Here is a 19,610-nt window from a genome sequence, read left to right on the forward strand (position 1 = left end):
TGGACGGCACCAAGCTGGCGAACGCTGCAGGTAAGCAAAACATGCCACCCCATCTGAGGCATAGCTGGATAGCTCTGTTGGTAAAGCATGAGACTCTTAATCTCAGGGTCGTGGGTTCGAGCTGCATGTCGGGCAAAAGATCCCTGCATTGCAGGGGGGGTTGGGCTGGATGACCCTCAGGGTACCTTTATACAGTTCTCTGATTCTTAGCTAGGCCTGGGGACACCAGGGCTCAAATCCTCACCCAAGCTCGCTGGGTGAACTTGGGCCAGTCGCAGACTCTCAGCCCGACCTACCTCACAGGGTTGTTGTGAGGATAAAAACAGAGTGGGGGGGGGCATGTTTGCCACATTGAGCGCCTTGGGAGAAAGGCAGACTATGAATGTGTCATAATAATGATAAAGATGCAAACTTCTGACTTGGTGAGACCAACGTGGAAATAGGATCTTTAAAGGCTGAACTCCTCCTCTCTGTTTATCTGGCAGTAAGTCCCATTGAGCTCAGTGGGATAGACACCTGTAAGGTCTGTGCTGTTTTGCAGTCAAAGACTAAAATGAGGAGAGCAACCCTTTCCTCTCCTTTGCAGCTAAAAGCAATTCAAGCACGTTTGAGCACATAATTATATGTAATGTAAGTGTGTGTGTATGTATATATGTGTATCTGTATCTCTGTATCTATTTCTATGCATTTCTATGCATGCTCCCAATATAATCCTCGCCCCTGAACCCGGCTGCTGGGAGGGAGAGGGCGTGCTTTTGCTTAATCATGGCGATTCCCTTTCGCCTTATAAATAAAGTACAAGGTGGATTCCTTAAGGTTACAACGGGGGATCTGCGCAGAAGCCTCGTCGGCTGTTGATCCCTCCTTCCCCCTCTCTCCTTCCCTCCCTCCTCCCTCCCCAGTGCCGCAGAGAAACCCGGGGCGAGGTGACAAGGCGGCGCTGGAGGCGGCGGCGGCAAGGAGGCGAAAAAGGGACCCCCCCCCCCCCAGACCATTGATATAAAGCAATGCCGGAGAGTTGCGGGGCGCTTGCCAGAAGATCGCCCTCTTCCCGCCCAGCCCCCGGGCTCCGATCTCCTATCCCTTTGCTCCTTCCACCTCCGCCTCTTTTATTTTTATATATATTTGGGGGTGGGGGGCGCGAGGTGGCGCGGACGCCGGTGCGGCGTGGTGCAGCTCGGCGCTGGCAGTGCGGTACGCCGGGCGCCCTAGACTCTCCCCCTCGCGGCTCGGAAGCGGCAGACCTACACGAGTCTAGGGCCGCCTGCCGGGAGCCGACCACGGTGTAGGGCGGAGGGTTGGGGGGGGGGGGGAGGAGGAGCTGGTGCCTGGGAGGGGACCCCGCACCGCGCCGCCTGGGGAACATTTTGGAGACTCCAAAAAGGGACGCCGGAGTCCGTGCGCCCTCATGTCTCCCTCCGCCTGATCAACCTTGCTGGATTTTTTTGCATTTTAAATTAAAAACCACAGTGACTTTTTTTGTTGTTGCAAATAATCCGTGCCCAAAGTGGCTCCGTTTCCTCTAGCAAATCTTCCGGTCCTTTTAATATTTTGGTCTTTCCCCCCCTCCTCTCCCCCCGAAAAAGCAAACGAGCAAGAAGATTCCTGTTTCCCTCGCGGAAGAAGGGTGCACACTTGCAGAAAGGACGTTGATCCTTTATTATTTCTTTCCCCCCACCCCTCCTCCCGCTCCAACAGAAGTACAGTAGTATATACATGCGAATCTAATATTATCAAAGGGGCGTGGATGCGCCTTGCAGAGAAGGGTGCCTTTGCAAAAGATCAGCTAGCGATCTTTCCCCTCTCTCCTTTTCCCATCTCGCTGCGGGGTGGGTGGGTATTTAGAAAGCAGGTTGGGGTGAGCGGTGGGGGGGGGGGTGGAGAGAGAGGAAGAGCGATTGAGAAGGAGGGACTGGTAACTCTCCGCATGTCTGGAAGGGGGCGAGCTGTCTCCAGACACAGGTGATGGGCGTTTCGGCGGCCTGCTAGGGTTTCACTTCGCTGCGATCTAAGCAAATATGCAGAAGTACCGGCTGGTTTAGTCCTGCGAAAGCCAAGGGAGGCAACGCGCAGGAGAAGCGAGCGAGCCAGAGGAGCGAGAGAGATCAGCTGCAAAGCCCCCTTTTCCCCCACCACCACCCGCGTTTTTTTATTTTTTATCTTTTGGAGAGCGAAGCGGGGTGGGGTGGTGGTGGGGAAACCAAGAACCGCCACCCCCTTGTAAGCCTCTTCTTCCTTCTACCCGAGGAGAGAAACCCCGCGCGCAAAAGGAGACCCCGATCGATCCTCTGTGAAATCAATAAATCCAAAGAGAGCCGCCCCCCCCATCCTCCCCGCCGCCACCCCGGATCAGCGCCCAAGCCGGAGAGAACTCCACACCGGTGTGGCGATCCCTCTGAGGGATGGTTGTTATTTTCCCAGCCCAGGGAGGCGGGCTGGTGCTCCTCCTTCGCAGCCCCGTTGAATTGTATTCCTGGCTACAGTGCATGAGACCGCGATGAGGACCTGGGCAGGATTTTGGCTCATAGGCTTGTGCTACCTGGCCCTCGTGCTGGCGGAGGTAGGTGCTTCGCCGTTGGAAATCGGGGGTTTGGAGGTGGGGCGGGGGGAGAGATCCGGGCGGCGGCGGCAGTAGCAGGCTCAACATCCCTGTCTTTATTCTATTTTTCTTACGCCTGAACTATTTCTGTAGTTTTGCATGACAAGTGTAATTCTTCCTTCTTCCCCTTTGCTTCTTAATGTTTTGGATGAGAGAGGCTGATCTCTCCAAACCGCCCCCCCCCCCAGCCCAAGTCGGAAGACCTACTATGTTTGCAATACCATGGATGGCTTTAGCTTCGCCCTGGATGAAGGAGGGAGGGGAAAAGGAGAGAGAGAGAGAGAGAGAGAGAGACTCGCTTCTAAAATCTTGCAAAAGATCAAGTAGTGAGGTAGTGGTGGTGGAGAGCCGCTTGTCACGTTAAGATGCATGGCTGCGATCCGAATTAAGATCGTGCAGCACGCTGGTTTCCCCGGGGCTGGCATGGAGGCGAGGGGTTGCACTGCTTGCTGTGTGTGCCCTTACACGCGTGTAAAACGTGAGAGCGTTCGAACGCGCGTTGCAAGTCCCCTGGAACGGTTTGCAAACGGCGCCCTGGGTCGGCACGAGTGCCGCCTGGCGAGCGGGGTGGGGAGGCGAGTTGGGAAGAGGGATTTTAATAGCGCGGTTTCCTGTTAATGAGAAGCTAGCATGAATCTGCTAAAATAGAATAATAATGAAGCAATTAGGCTAGTGGGTTTCTAATTGATGTAGTAGAGCCTTGCTTTGGCATTCCAGAGGGAGCGGCGCGTTACCTCCATCCACCTTAGGAATTCACTTTATAAGGTCAGAAGAGATAAAATCATAGCGTGTTTACTTGGAAGCGTATCCCACTGAGTTCAGTGGGTCCACCTGCCCTGACCATAGATGCACTGTTTAGGATTCCGGCTTTATTTGGGGGGAAAGGACGAGTTCCCTTTAAGCCTGCTGATTGCTCTTTATGGGCATATTTTGGATTTTCACGGGCATAGTTTTGGATTTGATAAAATCTCTCCCTCTCCTTCTCTTCCAATTTTGAGGAGTATTACAGGTGGCCATTTCTGGGGGAAAGAGATGTGGGAATTAAATGACTTATAAGGAAGGACATCTCTTTTAAAAGCTACACTGGATTGACCTTGCTTGTAAACACTGTGATGTGTAAAATTATAGCTCCCAAAGCAGCTTTTTTGCAGTCTTCCGACGTGGGAAACCTGTAGGATTGTATTAGTTCTGGATCTATAATCTCCCCCTCCCTCTGTCTCTCTCTGTCTCCCCCTTCCTTCGCATTCCCAACCAGACAGGTTTTTTTTTTTTAAGTGAGGGGGAGTTAAGTACTAAGTTGACACCAATGCCAACCTAAAACTTTATTACTGTGCTAACTTTCCTGCTGCTGAAAAGAAATGCATGGATAAATATCTCTTACGCTGCAAACCAAATGTGTGTAATTAAGAAAGAGAGGCAATTTTCAAGTACATACGTAGGAGGAGGAAAGTCCTTCCTGGTCTGATCCAATGCATGTTTGCAAAGCCCTGTCTGAGTTCAAGAGGACTTACTCCCCAGGGAGAGCTCATAGGATTGCCTTCTTGGAAAGGCTCCCAGGAGTTGGCTGGGTTACTGAGCTGTGCTGCCTTTAAACTTGATCTATCTCATGCCGTGGGGTTTTTTTTAACGATGGTGCCCAGGGACACCCTTCTCCCCGCCCCAGCAGCCCAATCCTAAACAGGGTTACTCAGGAATCAGTTCTGTTCATTTTGCACGGGACTTACTCCCAAGTAAGTGTGCGTGAAATGGCAGCTGAGCAGCCTGTACCTGTATACGGTTACTAATTCCTGCAGAATTCAATAGGATTTACTTCCAATGAAGTGTGCTTGGGATGTGAGTCAAAAACCAACCAACCAGTGTTCCCCCCCCTTTTTTTTTTTGCCTTTCAAACTTGCTGGACTTCCTCTGAAATCAAGGAAGCGAAATTCCCTGGGTGAGAAACACAGTCTTTCTGACCCCCTCCTCACAATCAGGTGTGGCCCCAAACAGTTTCCAACCTCCTGGCGAACGCAGGCAAAATGTAGGCACCTGCCAGATAGCAACAGAGTTTCATGGCAAGGATTTGTGTTGCTTGGTGCAATGCTGGATGCGGCTTCAAAATGATGACGATGATGATGATTTAAATTGCCCTTTAGCAGTTGGAGGAGGGGGGGAAGTAGATTAGAGAGCAGACGAAGAGGCTTCCGTGGCCACAAGATGCAACCCTACAGGCTGTACTCAGAAAGTGTTTTTGGAGTGAGAGAAGAGAGAGCGATCAGCCTGTGTCTGTCTGTCTGTTTTATTTTTTTAAGGAAGCTGAGATCCCTCAAGAGGTGATTGAAAGGCTGGCTCACAGCGAGATCCACAGCATCCGTGACCTGCAGCGCCTCCTGGAGATTGACTCCGTAGGTAAATTATTTCCATGCTTTTCCCCCTTACTTTCTGCTTTTTTGAGACGATAAACGAATTGCCAGTTAAATCCATGTCATCTTACGAAACGGTCAAAGAGAAAAAGAGAGAGATACTGCTTTGGGGAGTGATGCGTTTTCCTTAAAAACCTCTGTGGGGAGTCACCGGCGGCTCTGCACATGGGACCGATGCTTTCCAAATGTCTTCTGTCCACTCTTAAATTCGCTCCTGCTTTGGGCAGGCAGATGGAACCCAAAGGTCAGCTTTCAGGGACGCAGGCTGAGTCAGGCATTTTTCCCAAGCCGCGGGAACATTTCGGCCTCAGGACAGAGAGTCACTGCTTCCAGCCCGGCCCAGCGTTGTATTTTGAGTTCTTGCACGTCTGTGTGTATAAGGGATGCATCTTAAAAAACATGGCAACCTTGCTGGATTGAAGGAAGGAGTGGTCTGGCTTGGTTTATTGTCTTTCCTGGGTGCTTCTACAAGCAGGGTTTGAAGCAATCGCCTTCCCCAGAAGGTTGCTCCCCAGGCAACCTGAATTCTTCAGTACAGAGCCTTTGGAGCTTGGCCCCTCTGTTTTGCCATCATGGCTAGCAGCGCTTGCGTGTCTGACCAGATCAGTTGTGCTCATGCTTTTGAATTGTTGGTTGTGTGGCTGTGATTGTGTTTGACATCCAGTGACGGAACTCACATGTGCAGTAATCTTAGTTTGTGTTGTGCGGGGTTTTGTTTTGTTTTGTTTTGTTAATATTCCATTTTTGCAGCAGGGAACTAAGGATGACAGCTAAGGCCTAACTAAGTTGGACTTTGAACTCACAGGGTTGCACCCAATGTTTGTCCCACTCAGAGTAGACCGGTTAAAATCAACACAGTTCTCGTTGGCCCACTGATTTCAGTGGTGCAACTCAGAGTAGGACTTAGTTGGATGCAAGCATTCTGCCCATTTATAAAATCAAAATGTTCCCCTACATTTGATTGGACAGATTTAGTGTTGGATCACCCATGCTTTTACCGTCACGTGATTTTCCTCCATTCAGCTGGCAATCCCTTCCTGGGAGTAAGCCCCATTGTACTTGGGGAGGCTTACCTGTGAGTAGGCATGCTGGAGATTACCTGAGGGCTGCTGGCTTAATGTGTGAAGTTCCACCCAAAAGTATTATGTTTGGATTGAGTCAATACGGAAATTCTGTCTGCAGTGTTAGCTGATGTTGCAGTCATCAAGTGATGAATGTGTCTGGGTGAACCATGGAATTTCAGGTGCCACAGGCAAACTTCGATAGGGGATCCTGTGCACGTGGTGGCTCTTTCCTAATATAAAAATGGGATATTTATTTGTGTGTAGAGTTCCTAACTGGCCTTCTCTTGTAAGATATTATACTTGTGTGTCAGAACTCTACGCTTTGCATGCTCAGCAATGCAGCTTCAATATAGCCTCATAATTTAAACCTCCCCACAACCCAGCAGTGTTGTAGGTGGCTGTGACTTTTATATGCTCAGGATAATTTCTCCAGCCAGGAAGGACTCCCATCACATTGCCTCTAATTCATGCCACTGTGTTGTTATCTTCAAGATCTATTGCCTTGGATTCATTTGTGAAAAAATATTCCAAGTCGTGTTTATGAATGAAGTCATGTCTCTACAAGATGGTGGTGGCTGCTTTCTTCTTCTTCTCCAGTGAAAGGAAAAATAAACTCCTTCCTTTTGACTTTAAACAGAAAGCCTGCTCCATTGAGCTTCCAAACAATCAGCATTCACATTTTTTATTTTTTATTAAATAGCCCAAGGTTATTTTCTGCATCATTAGATCTACAAATGCTTCGAAGGGCAAACGTGCAATTTGCTAATATTTCTGTACTGCAACAGACCCATCCTGCTATTAAATCTGATCTCTCACAGTTGTCATTGTTGAGTCCAAGCAGATTTCACGATTATGTACTATGCCGGGAGTGATTGCTTTGTTTATTTTGCAAAAAAATATGAAAGGGGAGGGGAAAAAACGCATATTTATTTATTTATTCTTTTAAAGGCAAGGGAAGTCTCTACCAATCTTGTATCCTGAGTCAGGAATCTGGCATGTCGCTGCTTGTGTTGTTAATAGTGGAGCTGCTCCATTTAAACAAAGACTGCATAGTTGCTACGCTTTTTTTTCTTCCAAAAAAATAAAATTGCAGGGGCCATTTGAAAGTTGCTCCTGAGTTACTTCACAGATACATTCCTCCCCCCCCCCCTCAGGAGGAGCGCTCTAATTTCAGTGGGCCTACTCTAGGGGACATAGCATCAAGTTTGTATCCAAAAGGCACGATCCACTGGGAACAGTTTTCCTTGGCAAGTCCTACTTCCATAGAGCTGCAGAAGTTGCAACCAAAATGACCATGTCTTTCTCTGCAAGGGCAGTTGAGGGCATTTGGGGGATTGGGGCAGGAGGAAGACCACTAACAGCGCAGTCCTGTTGCAATATCTGCTCTGAGGTCAGCCCTGCTGGGTTCAATGGGAGTTGGTCCCAGGTAAGTGTGAAGCCCAGCGAAGAGTATGATAGAGCAGGAGTGGCCCACCTGTGGCCCTCAGGATGTTGTTGGATTGCAGCGCTCGTCAGCCAAAGTCAGCATGGCTAATTGTCAAGGATGATGGGAGATGTAGTCCTGGCAACATAAAGGCGACTTCCTTCCTTGCTGTGTAACACCTGCTCCATTCCGGTTGTGAAATGCAAAACTTAATGAATCTGATTGTTAGAAAGTTTGGGTAAAACAAAGCAAGCCTTCACCCAACATCTAATGAATTTATTGAAACCACCGTCTTCAGGTCTTTAACAGGAGATCAGGCAATTTTTTGGGGAAAGAGGTCTGTGACTGGCCGCTAGCCATGATAACTGCATAGCAGATGTAGGGAACTTTGGGGTCTCTCGATGTTTCTGAAGTACAATTCCCATCAACCTTGGCAAGCGTGGTTGTTGGCCGAGGATGATGGGAGTTGTAGTTCCACGCCACTTGGAAGGGCTAAAAGTCCCCCAGACCTGCTATATATAGGGTTGTATTCCAGTGTTAGTCATACTCAAGAGTAGACCCATTGAAATGAATGGGCCCAAGCAAGTTAAGGTCATCAATTTTAATGGGTCTGCTTGGAGCATGATTAACGTTGAATCTAATCCAAGGAAGGCTAATAGCTACATAGAACCTCCATGTTCAAGGGCAGTATACCACCGGGAGGTGAGAGATGGGCAACAGTCTTCATTGCCTTCATAGCCTCCTCTGGATTGCCTAGACTTGTCTGGTTAGGAAGCAGGATTAGGTGGGCCTTTAGAATCCTATGTCAAGACCCTCAGAGATCTGTCTAGCCCACCAGCTTGCTTCTTAGAATTGTCATAAGAATTTAAGAATGCAAGAAGAGTCTTGCTGGCTCAGTCCAGAGGTCATCTTGTCCAGTGATCCTGTTCTTAAAGTGACCAGTCAGATGCTGATGGGCAGTCTACAAGCAAGGCATGAACACTGTTCCCACTCAGGTTCCTGATGATTCTATGGTTTTGAGAATATTCTACCCAGTAGTGAAGGTAGTGCAATCTGCTTTTAATACCAGGAGCTGAGACCCGGAGCAGGTGAAGCTGCCGCTAAGCTAATATGGCAAAATTCCCTCCCCACCTCACCAGTTAGGATTAAGGAGCAGGTGTAACATAGTGGCTGAAGGAACTAAGCCGAGAGCATCTCTGCTTTAACACTACAGTGTTATGCATGGGTAGGCAAACTAAGGCCCAGGGGCCGGATCCAGCCCAATGCCTTCTAAATTCAGCCTGCGGACAGTCTGGGAATCAGTGTGTTTTTACATGAGTAGAATGTGTGCTTTTATTTAAAATGCATCTCTGGGTTATTTGTGGAGCATAGGAATTCTTTCAAAAATAATTCAAGATATAGTCCGGTCCCCCAGAAGGTGTGATGGACAGTGGACCGGCCCCCGGCTGAAAAAGCTTGCTGGCCCCTGGTGTTATGGATGTTCACATGGAAGTAAGTTTCATAATGGAAAGTGCCCTTAGATTGCACATCTCACCTTGCCCTTGAACTCACTGAGTGCCCTTAGCAGGGTCTCCTCAAGTGCATAAGAAGAACCCAGCTGGAACAGGACCAAAGGGCCGTTCAGTCCAGTACCCAGTTCTCCCAGCGATCAGTCAGAGGCATGTGGGAAGCCCAAAAGCAGGACATGAGCACAATGTCCTTGCCCTTTCCTGCTCATGTTCCCCAGCATCCGATATTAGGGACTTACTGTCCCTGATACTGAAGGTATTGTCTGAAGGAACATGAAGCCACCACCTTGCTGAAGCTAAGCAGGTCTGGGTCTGGTCAGTGTCTGGATGGGTGACCGCCTAGGAACTACATGTATGCTGCTTTGGGTTCCTTGTATGTAAGATGTAAGAACAAAATACTGAGCCTCTTGGGCTTGTTGATAAGAAGGTCAGCAGTTCGAATCCCCGCAATGGGGTGAGCTCCCATTGCTCCGTCCCAACTCCTGCCAACCTAGAAGTTCGAAAGCACACCAGTGCGAGTAGATAAATAGGTACAGCTCTGGAGGGAAGGTGTTTCCGTGCGCTCTGATTTCTGTCACAGTGTTCCATTGCACCAGAAGTGGTTTAGTCATGCTGGCCACATGACCCGGAAAGCTGTCTGTGGACAAACGCCGGTTCCCTCTGCCTGAAAGCGCCGCAACCCTGTTGTCACCTTTGACTGGACTTCACCGTCCAGGGGTCCTTTAACTTTTACCTTTGTGGTTAGAGGCCAGGCTTCAAATCTCCACTCAGTCATGAGGCAAACTGTGATCTCCACTCGCTTCATGCATATTTTTACCTGCCCCCATCATGTCCCCAATAGCTCCGTTGGTTAGAGCATGGTGCTGATAAGACCAAGGTTGCAGGTTCAAGACAGCTGCATGTTCCTGCATTTCAGGGGGTTGGACTTGATGACCCTCAGGGTCCCTTCCAGCTCTGTGATTCCATGATTCTCTGTCCTCTCCTATTTGCCTCTTTTATTTTGTTGTTAACCAAGAAGCCCCAAATGTTGCAAACTTTCCTCATGGGGGGCTGGCCTCAGCCGCTTGACCGCTGCGTCTGACAAAATATTTTCGGAAGTCTACAAGCAGGGTGTGAAGGTAACAGCCCCCAACTTTTGCATGCATAAGAACATAAAGAGAACTTGCTGGATCCGTCCAGTGACCCATCGAGTCCAGCATCCTGTTCTCACAGTGGCGGAAAACCCACAAGCAGATCCTGAGGACAAGAGCAGTCTCCCTCCTGTAGTTTTCAGCAACGGCATTTGGGAGCATTGCCACCTGCAGCTGGAAGCAGAACATAGCCTTTGTGACTAGTAGACATTGATATTCTTCTTCATGAATTTGCCCAATCCTGTTTTAAGCCATCCAAGTTGGTGGCCATCACTGTTTCCCATGGTAGCAAGTTCCATAGTTAACCTTGCTCTGTGTGAAGGAAGTACAGTGGTACCTTGGGTTACAGACGCTTCAGGTTACAGACTCCGCTAACCCAGAAATAGTACCTCAGGTTAAGAACTTTGCTTCAGGATGAGAACAGAAATCGTGTGGCTGCAGTGGGAGGCCCCATTAGCTAAAGTGGTACCTCAGGTTAAGAACAGTTTCAGGTTAAGAACGGACCTCCGGAACGAATTAAGTTCTTAACCCAAGGTACCACTGTATTTTCTTTTACCTGTTTCCATGCGTACTCAAGTCGAGTCGTTCACGTCTTTGTTGAGCCTTCCTGATCTGACAGGGCTGTGATATCATCATGCTTGTGGGCCTCAGCCTGACAGTGCTATCCTGTGGCACCATCCTACTGTCAGGATTGGTAGGAATTGGCGCTGAAAATATTGTGTGGGCTGCTTTGAAGGAATTCTTGTGTAGGTTCCGCATGTTTATGGAAGGCATAAGGCATTCCTTGGACTGGGATGGTATTTTGGAACAAAGGATGCTTTGCAACCGGACAGCTTTGATTCATAATTTGTGAGAAGCCAGGAGTATTTTATTGTGCAGCTGTAGATCAGCACAAGAAGGCCCCGGTGTCGTCTTGAGTTGCCAAGATCTGTTGTGACATTTCTGTAGTTTTTGCTTGCCATCTGAGGAGCAAGCTCAGAAGCTTGGGAATGTCCAGGGAGTTTAGGTTTTTTACATCTCCCTTTTAAAACTGCATATCACAAATTATCCACGCAGACTCAAGTGTGTGTACAATTTTTAAAAAAATTAAAAAAAACCCCACCTAAACGGCAAAGAACCTAGTCTGTCAATTAGGTTGTGTTCTGTTGGGTTTGGGCTTCTGAACCTAGTGGTAGTCTCAGATTCTATAGACCTTGATGTGCCAGCCAGGTTGGGATGAATGCCCATCCCCACCACAAATTTCTTCATTAAATTTCCAGCACGACTAGACTCTTGTCAACTGAATGGTCCCTTTCATTTATTTGAGGTTCCCATGCGAGTAAACACTGGTTTCTTAAGGAAGGATTTAATATTGTGTTTTAATTGTTGTTACCTGCCCCTGGGACCATTGCATGAAGGATGGGTAATAAATGGTGGTGGTGGTGGTCCTGAATGGGATAATTGTGCCCCTGGAAGACCAGGTGCGCAGCCTGGGAGTCATTTTGGACTCACAGCTGTCCAAAATGCAGGTCAATTCTGTGTCCAGGGCAGCTGTCTACCAGCTCCACCTGGTACGCAGGCTGAGACCCTACCTGCCGCAGACTGTCTCGTCAGAGTGGTGCATGCTCTGGTTATCTCCCGCTTGGACTACTGCAATGTGCTCTACATAGGGCTACCTTTGAAGGTGACCTGGATACTGCAACTAATCCAGAATGCGACAGCTAGATTGGTGACTGGGAGTGGCTGCCGAGACCACATAACACCGGTCCTGAAAGACCTACATTGGTTCCCAGTACGTTTCCAAACACAATTCAAAGTGTTAGTGCTGACCTTTAAAGCCCTAAACAGCCTCGGCCCAGTATAGCCAAAGGAGCGTTTCCACCCTCATTGTTCAGCCCAGACACCGAGGTCCGGCGCTGAGGGCCTTCTGGCGGTTCCCTCACTGCGAGAAGTGAAGCTACAGGGAGCCAGGCAGAGGGCCTTCTTGGTAGTGGTGCCCACCCTGTGGAACACCCTCCCATCAGATGTCAAGGAAATAAACAACTATCTGACTTTTAGAAGACATCTGAAGGCAGCCCTGTACAGGGAAGTTTTTAATGTTGGGAGCCACCCAGAGTGGGCGGGGTATAAATAAAATATTATTATTATTATTATTATTATTATTATTATTATTATTATTATTGATTTGTTGGTGCCCTCTCTTTCCGTGACTGTCCCAAGGAGTCTCCTTTTCTTCAAAGTGTCTTGCTTTATGGAATTCAGGAAGGAGAATTGTGATTAAAAACAGCCCCTTTCTCTTTTGCGTGTTGTTGGGTGAAAGAGTTTTCTTTTGCTTTGCAACAGATTCTGATGCTGCATTTTAGAGGATGAACGGCTGATAATGCCTTCTCATAAAATTAGAAACCACACCCCCATATCATCTGCCATCATGTTAAGAATAATCAGCATTCAGCAACACAGCGCTTTAATCAATCTTTCTGACTTTTTTTTTTATTGCAAAAAGGCCAGATTGTTCTTTTACGGTCTGGTCTTGTAAAACAATGGAAACTCTCGTTGGAGTTTTAACAGGAAGATTTGGGTTTTGGGCAGACCCGGGTGGTGAGTTAGCTACTGTCTGATCCAGCAGAGCATTGTGTGGGTAGTGTTCTGTTTGCTTAGAATGATTATTGTATACCATTTTTTCAGGGTTCTATTCCTCACTGTAGCTTCTGGTTGACCACTGTGTGAAACATGATGCTGGATTTCCTGGGCATTTAGTCTGATTCAGCAGAGCTTTTTTTCTTACCATCTGAAATCCCATCATGTCTAGGGAATTAAGAGTTCAAATTCAACAAGTGTTCCTCCCAACTTACGAGCACGTCGCTGCCTAGTGCTGGATTGCTCTTCACCACCTCCTTTCTGTGACATCAGAGCAGCTCAGCCAATGGCAGCTGCCCAGGCTCACTGTGACATAAGAGCTGATTAGCCAATCACATCATCAAGAGAGGCAGGGCGATAAGAGAACTAAGAGGTCAAGGAGGAGTTTGGCAGAGTGAAGAGGTGAGAAGTGGAGGTGCGGAGGGGGCAGCTGGAGAAAGTAAATATATCTCTTTACAGTAAGCTGTCTCAATATGGTGACTGCAACCTGGGCATTCATAATAGCAATGGACAGAGGAAGAGAAGGGAAGAGGCAAGAAAGCTGCGTAGAAAGTAGCATTACAGAATCACTGCTTGATGAGTTATAGCTTTCCAGAGTGCTGATTGATAAGAACAACTTGTTGCACAGGATTCTTCCGCATTTCAGGAGCGGGCAGACTCTTCAGCTCTGATGGCCACTATGAATCCTTGCCAACTCTCATTACTCATTCAAACTGTACTGCCTTTTGTGTGTGACCATTGCAAGGCTACATACAGAAATTACAGCTTCCTTGCAGGATAGCAAGTAGAATCAAATAAGTAGCAAGAAATTAATGTAATGGCTCTACCAGTGTGGTGTAGTGGTTAAGGGCGATGGACTCGTAATCTGGTGAACCAGGTTCGATTCCCCGCTCCTCCACATGCAGCTGCTGGGTGACCTTGGGCTAGTCACACTTCTCTGAAGTCTCTCAGCCTCACTCACCTCACAGAGTGTTTGTTTTGGGGGAGGAAGGGAAAGGAGATTGTTAGCTGCCTTGAGACTCCTTAGGGTAGTGATAAAGCAGGATATCAAATCCAACCTCTTCTTGTACACATCTGGGACTCTTGTTGCCAGACAGCAACCAGTGGACCTACTTCATTGATCAATGTGGTGCACAAAGTGATGGACAGATTATGGACATGTTTACGTCCATTGTGTGGGCCAATTCTTCAAAGAAATCATTGAGAATGACTTCCAAAGAAGAATATGAAAATGCCATGAATTGGACTGTCTTTCTTGCCACCTCCTTGTTTTTCACTAGCTCCTTTTGCATTTCCTGCATTGCAGAGAGTTGGACTAGATGGCTTGTCAGGGTCCCTTCCCTCAGATATTTCTCTGTTGTCACCTGAGGGGATATTTGCAAGATAAAGGCAGAGCTATTGCACAGCAAATGTTCCAAGGGTACTTGCAGGCATGTGTGGTGGTGCTGTATGGTCTACTTTTCATGTAGGCTGTTAGTAACAAACACACCTCTCGTCCACCAAAACGAAGATCGCATGCTGTTACTATGACCTCTTTTAATCTTCAAAAACAGTGTGCCTACTGTTCAGAATATAGCAGACAGTATTCCCAAGCTCCCCTCAGCCGGGCACAATCCTGATCTGACCCTGAAGCTACAGCAGCACCCTCCCCTTCGGTAGAGCAGTTGCTGCTGTTTCTGCTAACGTTGTTTATTTATTTAAATAAAAGAAAGGGAAGAAAAAAGATTCTTCAAGGTGACTTATGGAGGCAGTCCAGAATTCCATCCTCCTGGCTGTTTGCCGCCACCAGAGATGTAAAAACACAATTAATCGGTTTGCTTGGCATTCTCAGTGGTTCACTATTTTCTGGAAAAAGAAGCAGTTGTTTAAAAATAATGACAACTTGATTGTGCTCCAGTGGTGGAGGCTTAACCCTCTCCATCGAAAACAGAAACCCAACAATATTGGCTGCTTTCCTAGGGGTCACTCTGTACATGGCTTGTGGAAATAAAAATTTTTGGGTTTTTGGAAATAAAGTTTGCAATTCTACTTTGGAACCTGGCTTTCTTGAACCCCAGTTGCATGATTATTGCTCTCACAAGAGATTTTCATGTGCAGCATGTGTGTGCATGTTGATAGAGGGAGCCCCCCCCCCCCGAGAAGTTTGAAACTTTTTCTGTTCTGCCCTCTGACTTGAGCTTGTTCATTCTTCATTGCCATTCTTGGGCATCTTGCTCACCCACAAAAATCAAAGAGTGTGCCTAATATTTTGGAAATCTAATCCACTGCAATCCTTTGCTGATTTAAACCTGAGTAGAGGGGTAGTAGAGCAGGTAATTCCTCAAAGAGGTAATGCGTAAGAATGGTTGATAGCATCTTCTCATGAGCCACCTGGAAACTGTCAGTTTTTAGAGCAAACCTCTGTATTTTTACTCCCTGCCTCCAGGCATAGTCAGGAATGCTTACATTCTATCATGGTATTCTTTCTGGTTAAGTCATTGACTGAATATCACTAGATAGATGCAGCGTACTTTTGCTATTGTGATATTATTATTATTAGATTATAGATTCAATGTAATGGATCACTGAGTTAGGGTCGAGTTGGGTGCATTTCTTTAAAAATCTACAATGCCAACTCAGAGTGACGTTCGGATAAAACAGACTGCTCTTACCCAAGGCTTTGTTGAGGGTATTTGTGGGAAATCCACTGGGCTCTGTTTGGCTGAATTCTTTGAAGGCAAAAGTCAAGAATTTCATAACATGAGCATGGCATCAAAGGACCCTCGAGGCTTTGTTTTTGCACACAAGCCCTTCACCTTGCAAGCCTTCCAATTGTTTGTTTTGTGTAGGTACAGCAGCTATTGTCTCTTGTCTGCTGAATTTCTGCCTAAATAATGAAGCTTCCTTGGCAGCTGGGTTGCTTCCAGATGTTAGCAGTATCCCTTAGCAGCGGTTCTCAACCTGTGGGTCCCCAGATGTTGTTGGACTACAACTCCCATCATCCCTGAGCTCTGGCCTTGCTAGCTAGGGATGATGGGAGTTGTAGTCCAACAACATCTGGGGACCCACAGGTTGAGAAAGGCTGCCTTACAGTATTGCTGTTTGGCTTCAAGCAGCAATGCAACTGTTTGCAGAGCTCTGGAATCCAAATGACACTGTATGAGAGCCCCCTTTTCCCAGGCACAATTTTCTTTTTTTGGACTGAGGTTCCTATTATGAACCATGCTCAGCTTCAAGGGGGATTCTGGTATCTGTGAATATTCGTTCAGTCCAAAGCAAGCAGTGATATGTCTGCGTAATGGATTTATTAATGGGATACACGGCCTGCATTCGTCCCATATCTTTAAAACATCATGATGCTGCTTTAAATACACATGACATGGCTTCCCCCAAAGGATTCTGGGAGCTGTAGTTTGTTAAGTGTTAAGTTTGTTAGGAGACCCCCCGATTCCACAGAACTACAATTCCCAGAGTTCCTGTGAAGAGGGATTGTTTGGAAACTGTAGTTTGGGCAGGGAATAGGTGTCTGCTAACAACCCTCAGCTCCCTAAAACAACAGCATGCATTTGTTGACCAAGAAAATGATGAGGGACTGAACTATTTGGATTGTTTCTGACCATTGGCCTTTGTGTTTGGGGCTATGCCCACTGCCCCTGTTGTATGCCTAGAGGCCTAGTTATAAAGGCTAGGCCTAAATACAGGCCTCAAGTATTGTTATTACTCTTAGTAATAAATTTATTGCCTGCCTTTCACCAGCAGGTCCCGGGGTGGTTTACAACAGTTTAAAGTCCAGTACAGTGGTACCTCAGGTTAAGTACTTAATTCGTTCCTGAGGTCCGTTCTTAACCTGAAACTGTTCTTAACCTGAGATACCACTTTAGCTAATGGGGCCTCCTGCTGCTGCCGCACAATTTATGTTCTCATCCTGAGGCAAAGTTCTTAACCCGAGGTAATATTTCTGGGTTAGCAGAGTCTGTAACCTGAAGCGTATGTAACCCGAGGTACCACTGTATTCAAAAAGTTAAAACAGATTACGGGCACAGGAATAGGCTGGGTTCTCAAAACACACATGTCATATGTCAAAGAACCAGGATAAAGAGGTGTGTTTACAGTATTCGCCAAAATTTGTATGGTGAAGATGCCAGATGCAGAATCAAGAGAATTAGGTGCATGTGAGGTGCCCAGATCAAGGCTGTGGGTATCATATCACTTGGCAATATTTTGCCACATGTTAAGACTCTAGCTGCCTGGCAAGGCCCACCACTAATGCCTGCCGTACAGCTCCTCCTAAACTTTTTTTTTTAATCAATGACAGGAGACTAGGTCTAGCTGCCATTATAATTCCCCACAGCAGCACTTCATTATTGCATCTTCCTAATGGGGGTTTCTCTGAACCACTTTTGTATCTGAGGAGTGAAGATACAGTTTCGTTGCCCATGAAAATATACACACTCGTGACATATCGAGTGTAAACGTTTATTTAGTGTCTGTTTTGAACGCTGCACTTAAAACGTTTTTTGGATTAGTCATCAGCCTTCGCGGAAGTGGATGACCTGGTTAGCTTTGGAGAATATGAAGGAGCTGTCTTGTAGTGAGATGTAGGAATCTGGGGTATATCGAAAGCCGTTGATCTGCCCAGCTCAGTAAAATTGGCAGTAGCATACCCTCCAACATTTCTCCAATGAAAATAGGGATGGCCTATTCAATAATAATAATAACAACAACAATAATAATAATACCCCACCCATCTGGCTTGATTGCCCAAGTCACTCTGAGCAATTTCATAATAAATCATTAATTTTTTAAAAAACTACTTTAGATGTCTTCTAAAGGTTGTATAGTTACTTATCTCCTTGGCTCAGGGGTCGCACAAGCTTGCCAGGATTTTGGGCAGCTGCCTTTCCCAGCCCTACCTAGAGATGCTGGGGCTCAAGCCTGAGATTTTCCACCCTCTCTTGCCCTCCCTGAGCCAAACCATTGGTCTGTGTGTTCCAATACAGTTCACTCTGAAGCTGCAAAAGTGCAAGATGATGCGTTTGACTTCTTCTGTAAAAAAAAAAAAAAAAAAATGCAGGCAGAGATTTCCCCCCTTAGCTTTCCTATTCAGGAGGTTATAATACAAAACTCACTGAATAGAATCTGTCCTTGCAGCTGCTAGTGAAAGATTTTGGGGATCAATGGAAGAATAACCTGTTCTGCAGTTGCTCCCCGTTTGTGCTACTGTGGTTTAGCTGTGTTGTGTCTGGACCTGGCAGATGGTGAAAGCCATAAGTGGGGGAACTGTGGCCCTCCATAGATTATGCTCTCAAACTCCTATTAGCCCTAGCTAGCAAGGCCAGCAGTCAAGGGCGATGGGAATTGTAGTCCGACAGTGTTTGTAGAGCCACAGGTTCCCCATCCTTGCATTAGTTAGATGGCTGCTGTCCTCCTTGCTGTCTGGCCACCCTAGAGAGAGAAGGAGAAGGTTGGTACAAAACAACGAGCTCTGTTTTTCCTGTTTGGAGTTAACAGTGGGTCTTTTGTCTGCCTTTTGTGGCCCTTAGCCCTGTGCATTGTCATAATTCGAATGCCTCTTGTTGACTTGTCATACAGCCAGTCTGTCTCATTTTCCTGTGTCAAATTGCCGCAGAGAGAAATAGAGAGGTAATGATGGCGCACTTCGCAAATTGACCTGTTTATTCAACGGGAGGCCTGCTCCCTGGGCCCTTTCCATTAGACTGAGGAGCAATTTCTCATTGGCACTGTATCCGAGAAAGCCTCTTCATCTATTTATGTATTAGCGAGTCAATGACATGATGGAGGAGCAACAAAAACAACAACAAGCCCAGCCTGGCAGAAGAAGAAAGCAAAACGAAAAACAAATTTAGCTACATTAATGGACAAAGTAGGACAAATTGCTTGAGATGTGAGATCTTTCATAACAAAAATGTCAGTAAAGCAAAGCCTAAGAGATGAAAAAGAAAACTTGTTTTGTTAGCTAGCTGCTGGGGAAAATCCATTAAAAAAAGAAAAGAAAGGCAATTGATTATTTATATATTATATCTGAGAGCCACCTCGTAAAATAAATTCTCTAGGCGTTTTACAATATATATATTGTAAAACAATATATATATATAGTGTGTGTGTGTGTGTGTGTATATATATGTGTGTGTGTGTGTATATATATATATATATTTTGTGTGTGTGTGTGTGTGTGTGTGTGTGTGTATATACACACACACACACACACACACACACACATATATATATACCGGTATATATATATAGTATAAAACCACATTATAATGAAGCCACAATAAGATTAACAGGCTACCAACATAAAACTCCAAATACAAAACCTTCACATTGAAAATATTATTTGCAGCCCAGAACTAAAACAGTCATAAAATACAAGCTTTAAAACCACAGTAACTTAAAACCAGATCTTAAAAGGCCATGGAGAACTTAAAAGTCTCAACCTGGTGCCCAAATGGCAGCAGTTTGGGTACCAGGCGGGCTTCTCTAAGAAAAGCATCCCATAGCCAGGGGGTCCCACTTCTCTGCTTCCTCCCAAGATGTTCCAAGAGGTCCACTGTAGGAAGATTCTGGCACAGCATTGTCTACACTGACTTGGCAGCAGCTCTCCTATATGTGTTCTACTCTCAAGTAAGTTCAATAGGATTTACCTCCCTGATAAGTGTGTTTAGTATTGCAGCTGTTAAAAAATGGTTGATTTACTTTAGAAAAAATAGTAAAGAAAGGAAAGTCACGTGCTTCATCAGGTAGCAGCAGATTAGAAAAGACTCATAATTTTTAAAAATGCAAATATTTATTAAAAAGTGACAGATAGGAAGCATCATATTGGAAGATGCATTTACTTTTAAGACAGAATTTCTCCTTTAAGGCGTTT

At 46.3% G+C, this 19,610-nt stretch overlaps 1 protein-coding gene across 2 annotated transcripts in view; it reads left to right on the forward strand.

Moving 5' to 3' along the window:
* Window positions 1–1,872: 1,872 nt before the first annotated feature.
* PDGFA (platelet derived growth factor subunit A) overlaps window positions 1,873–19,610 on the forward strand; it is a 63,442-nt gene continuing 45,704 nt past the window's right edge. Inside the window, exons 1-2 of one of the 2 annotated variants that reach the window (XM_077918571.1) lie at window positions 1,873–2,560; window positions 4,891–4,987. In XM_077918571.1, coding sequence (XP_077774697.1) covers window positions 2,498–2,560; window positions 4,891–4,987 — 160 coding nt within the window. In that variant the 5' untranslated portion in view covers window positions 1,873–2,497. The remainder of the gene's footprint in view (window positions 2,561–4,890; window positions 4,988–19,610) is intronic. The other variant, XM_077918572.1, reaches the window with a different exon arrangement.

Source organism: Podarcis muralis, chromosome 14 (assembly GCF_964188315.1).
Source record: "Podarcis muralis chromosome 14, rPodMur119.hap1.1, whole genome shotgun sequence".
NCBI classification, from domain to species: Eukaryota; Metazoa; Chordata; class Lepidosauria; order Squamata; family Lacertidae; genus Podarcis; species Podarcis muralis.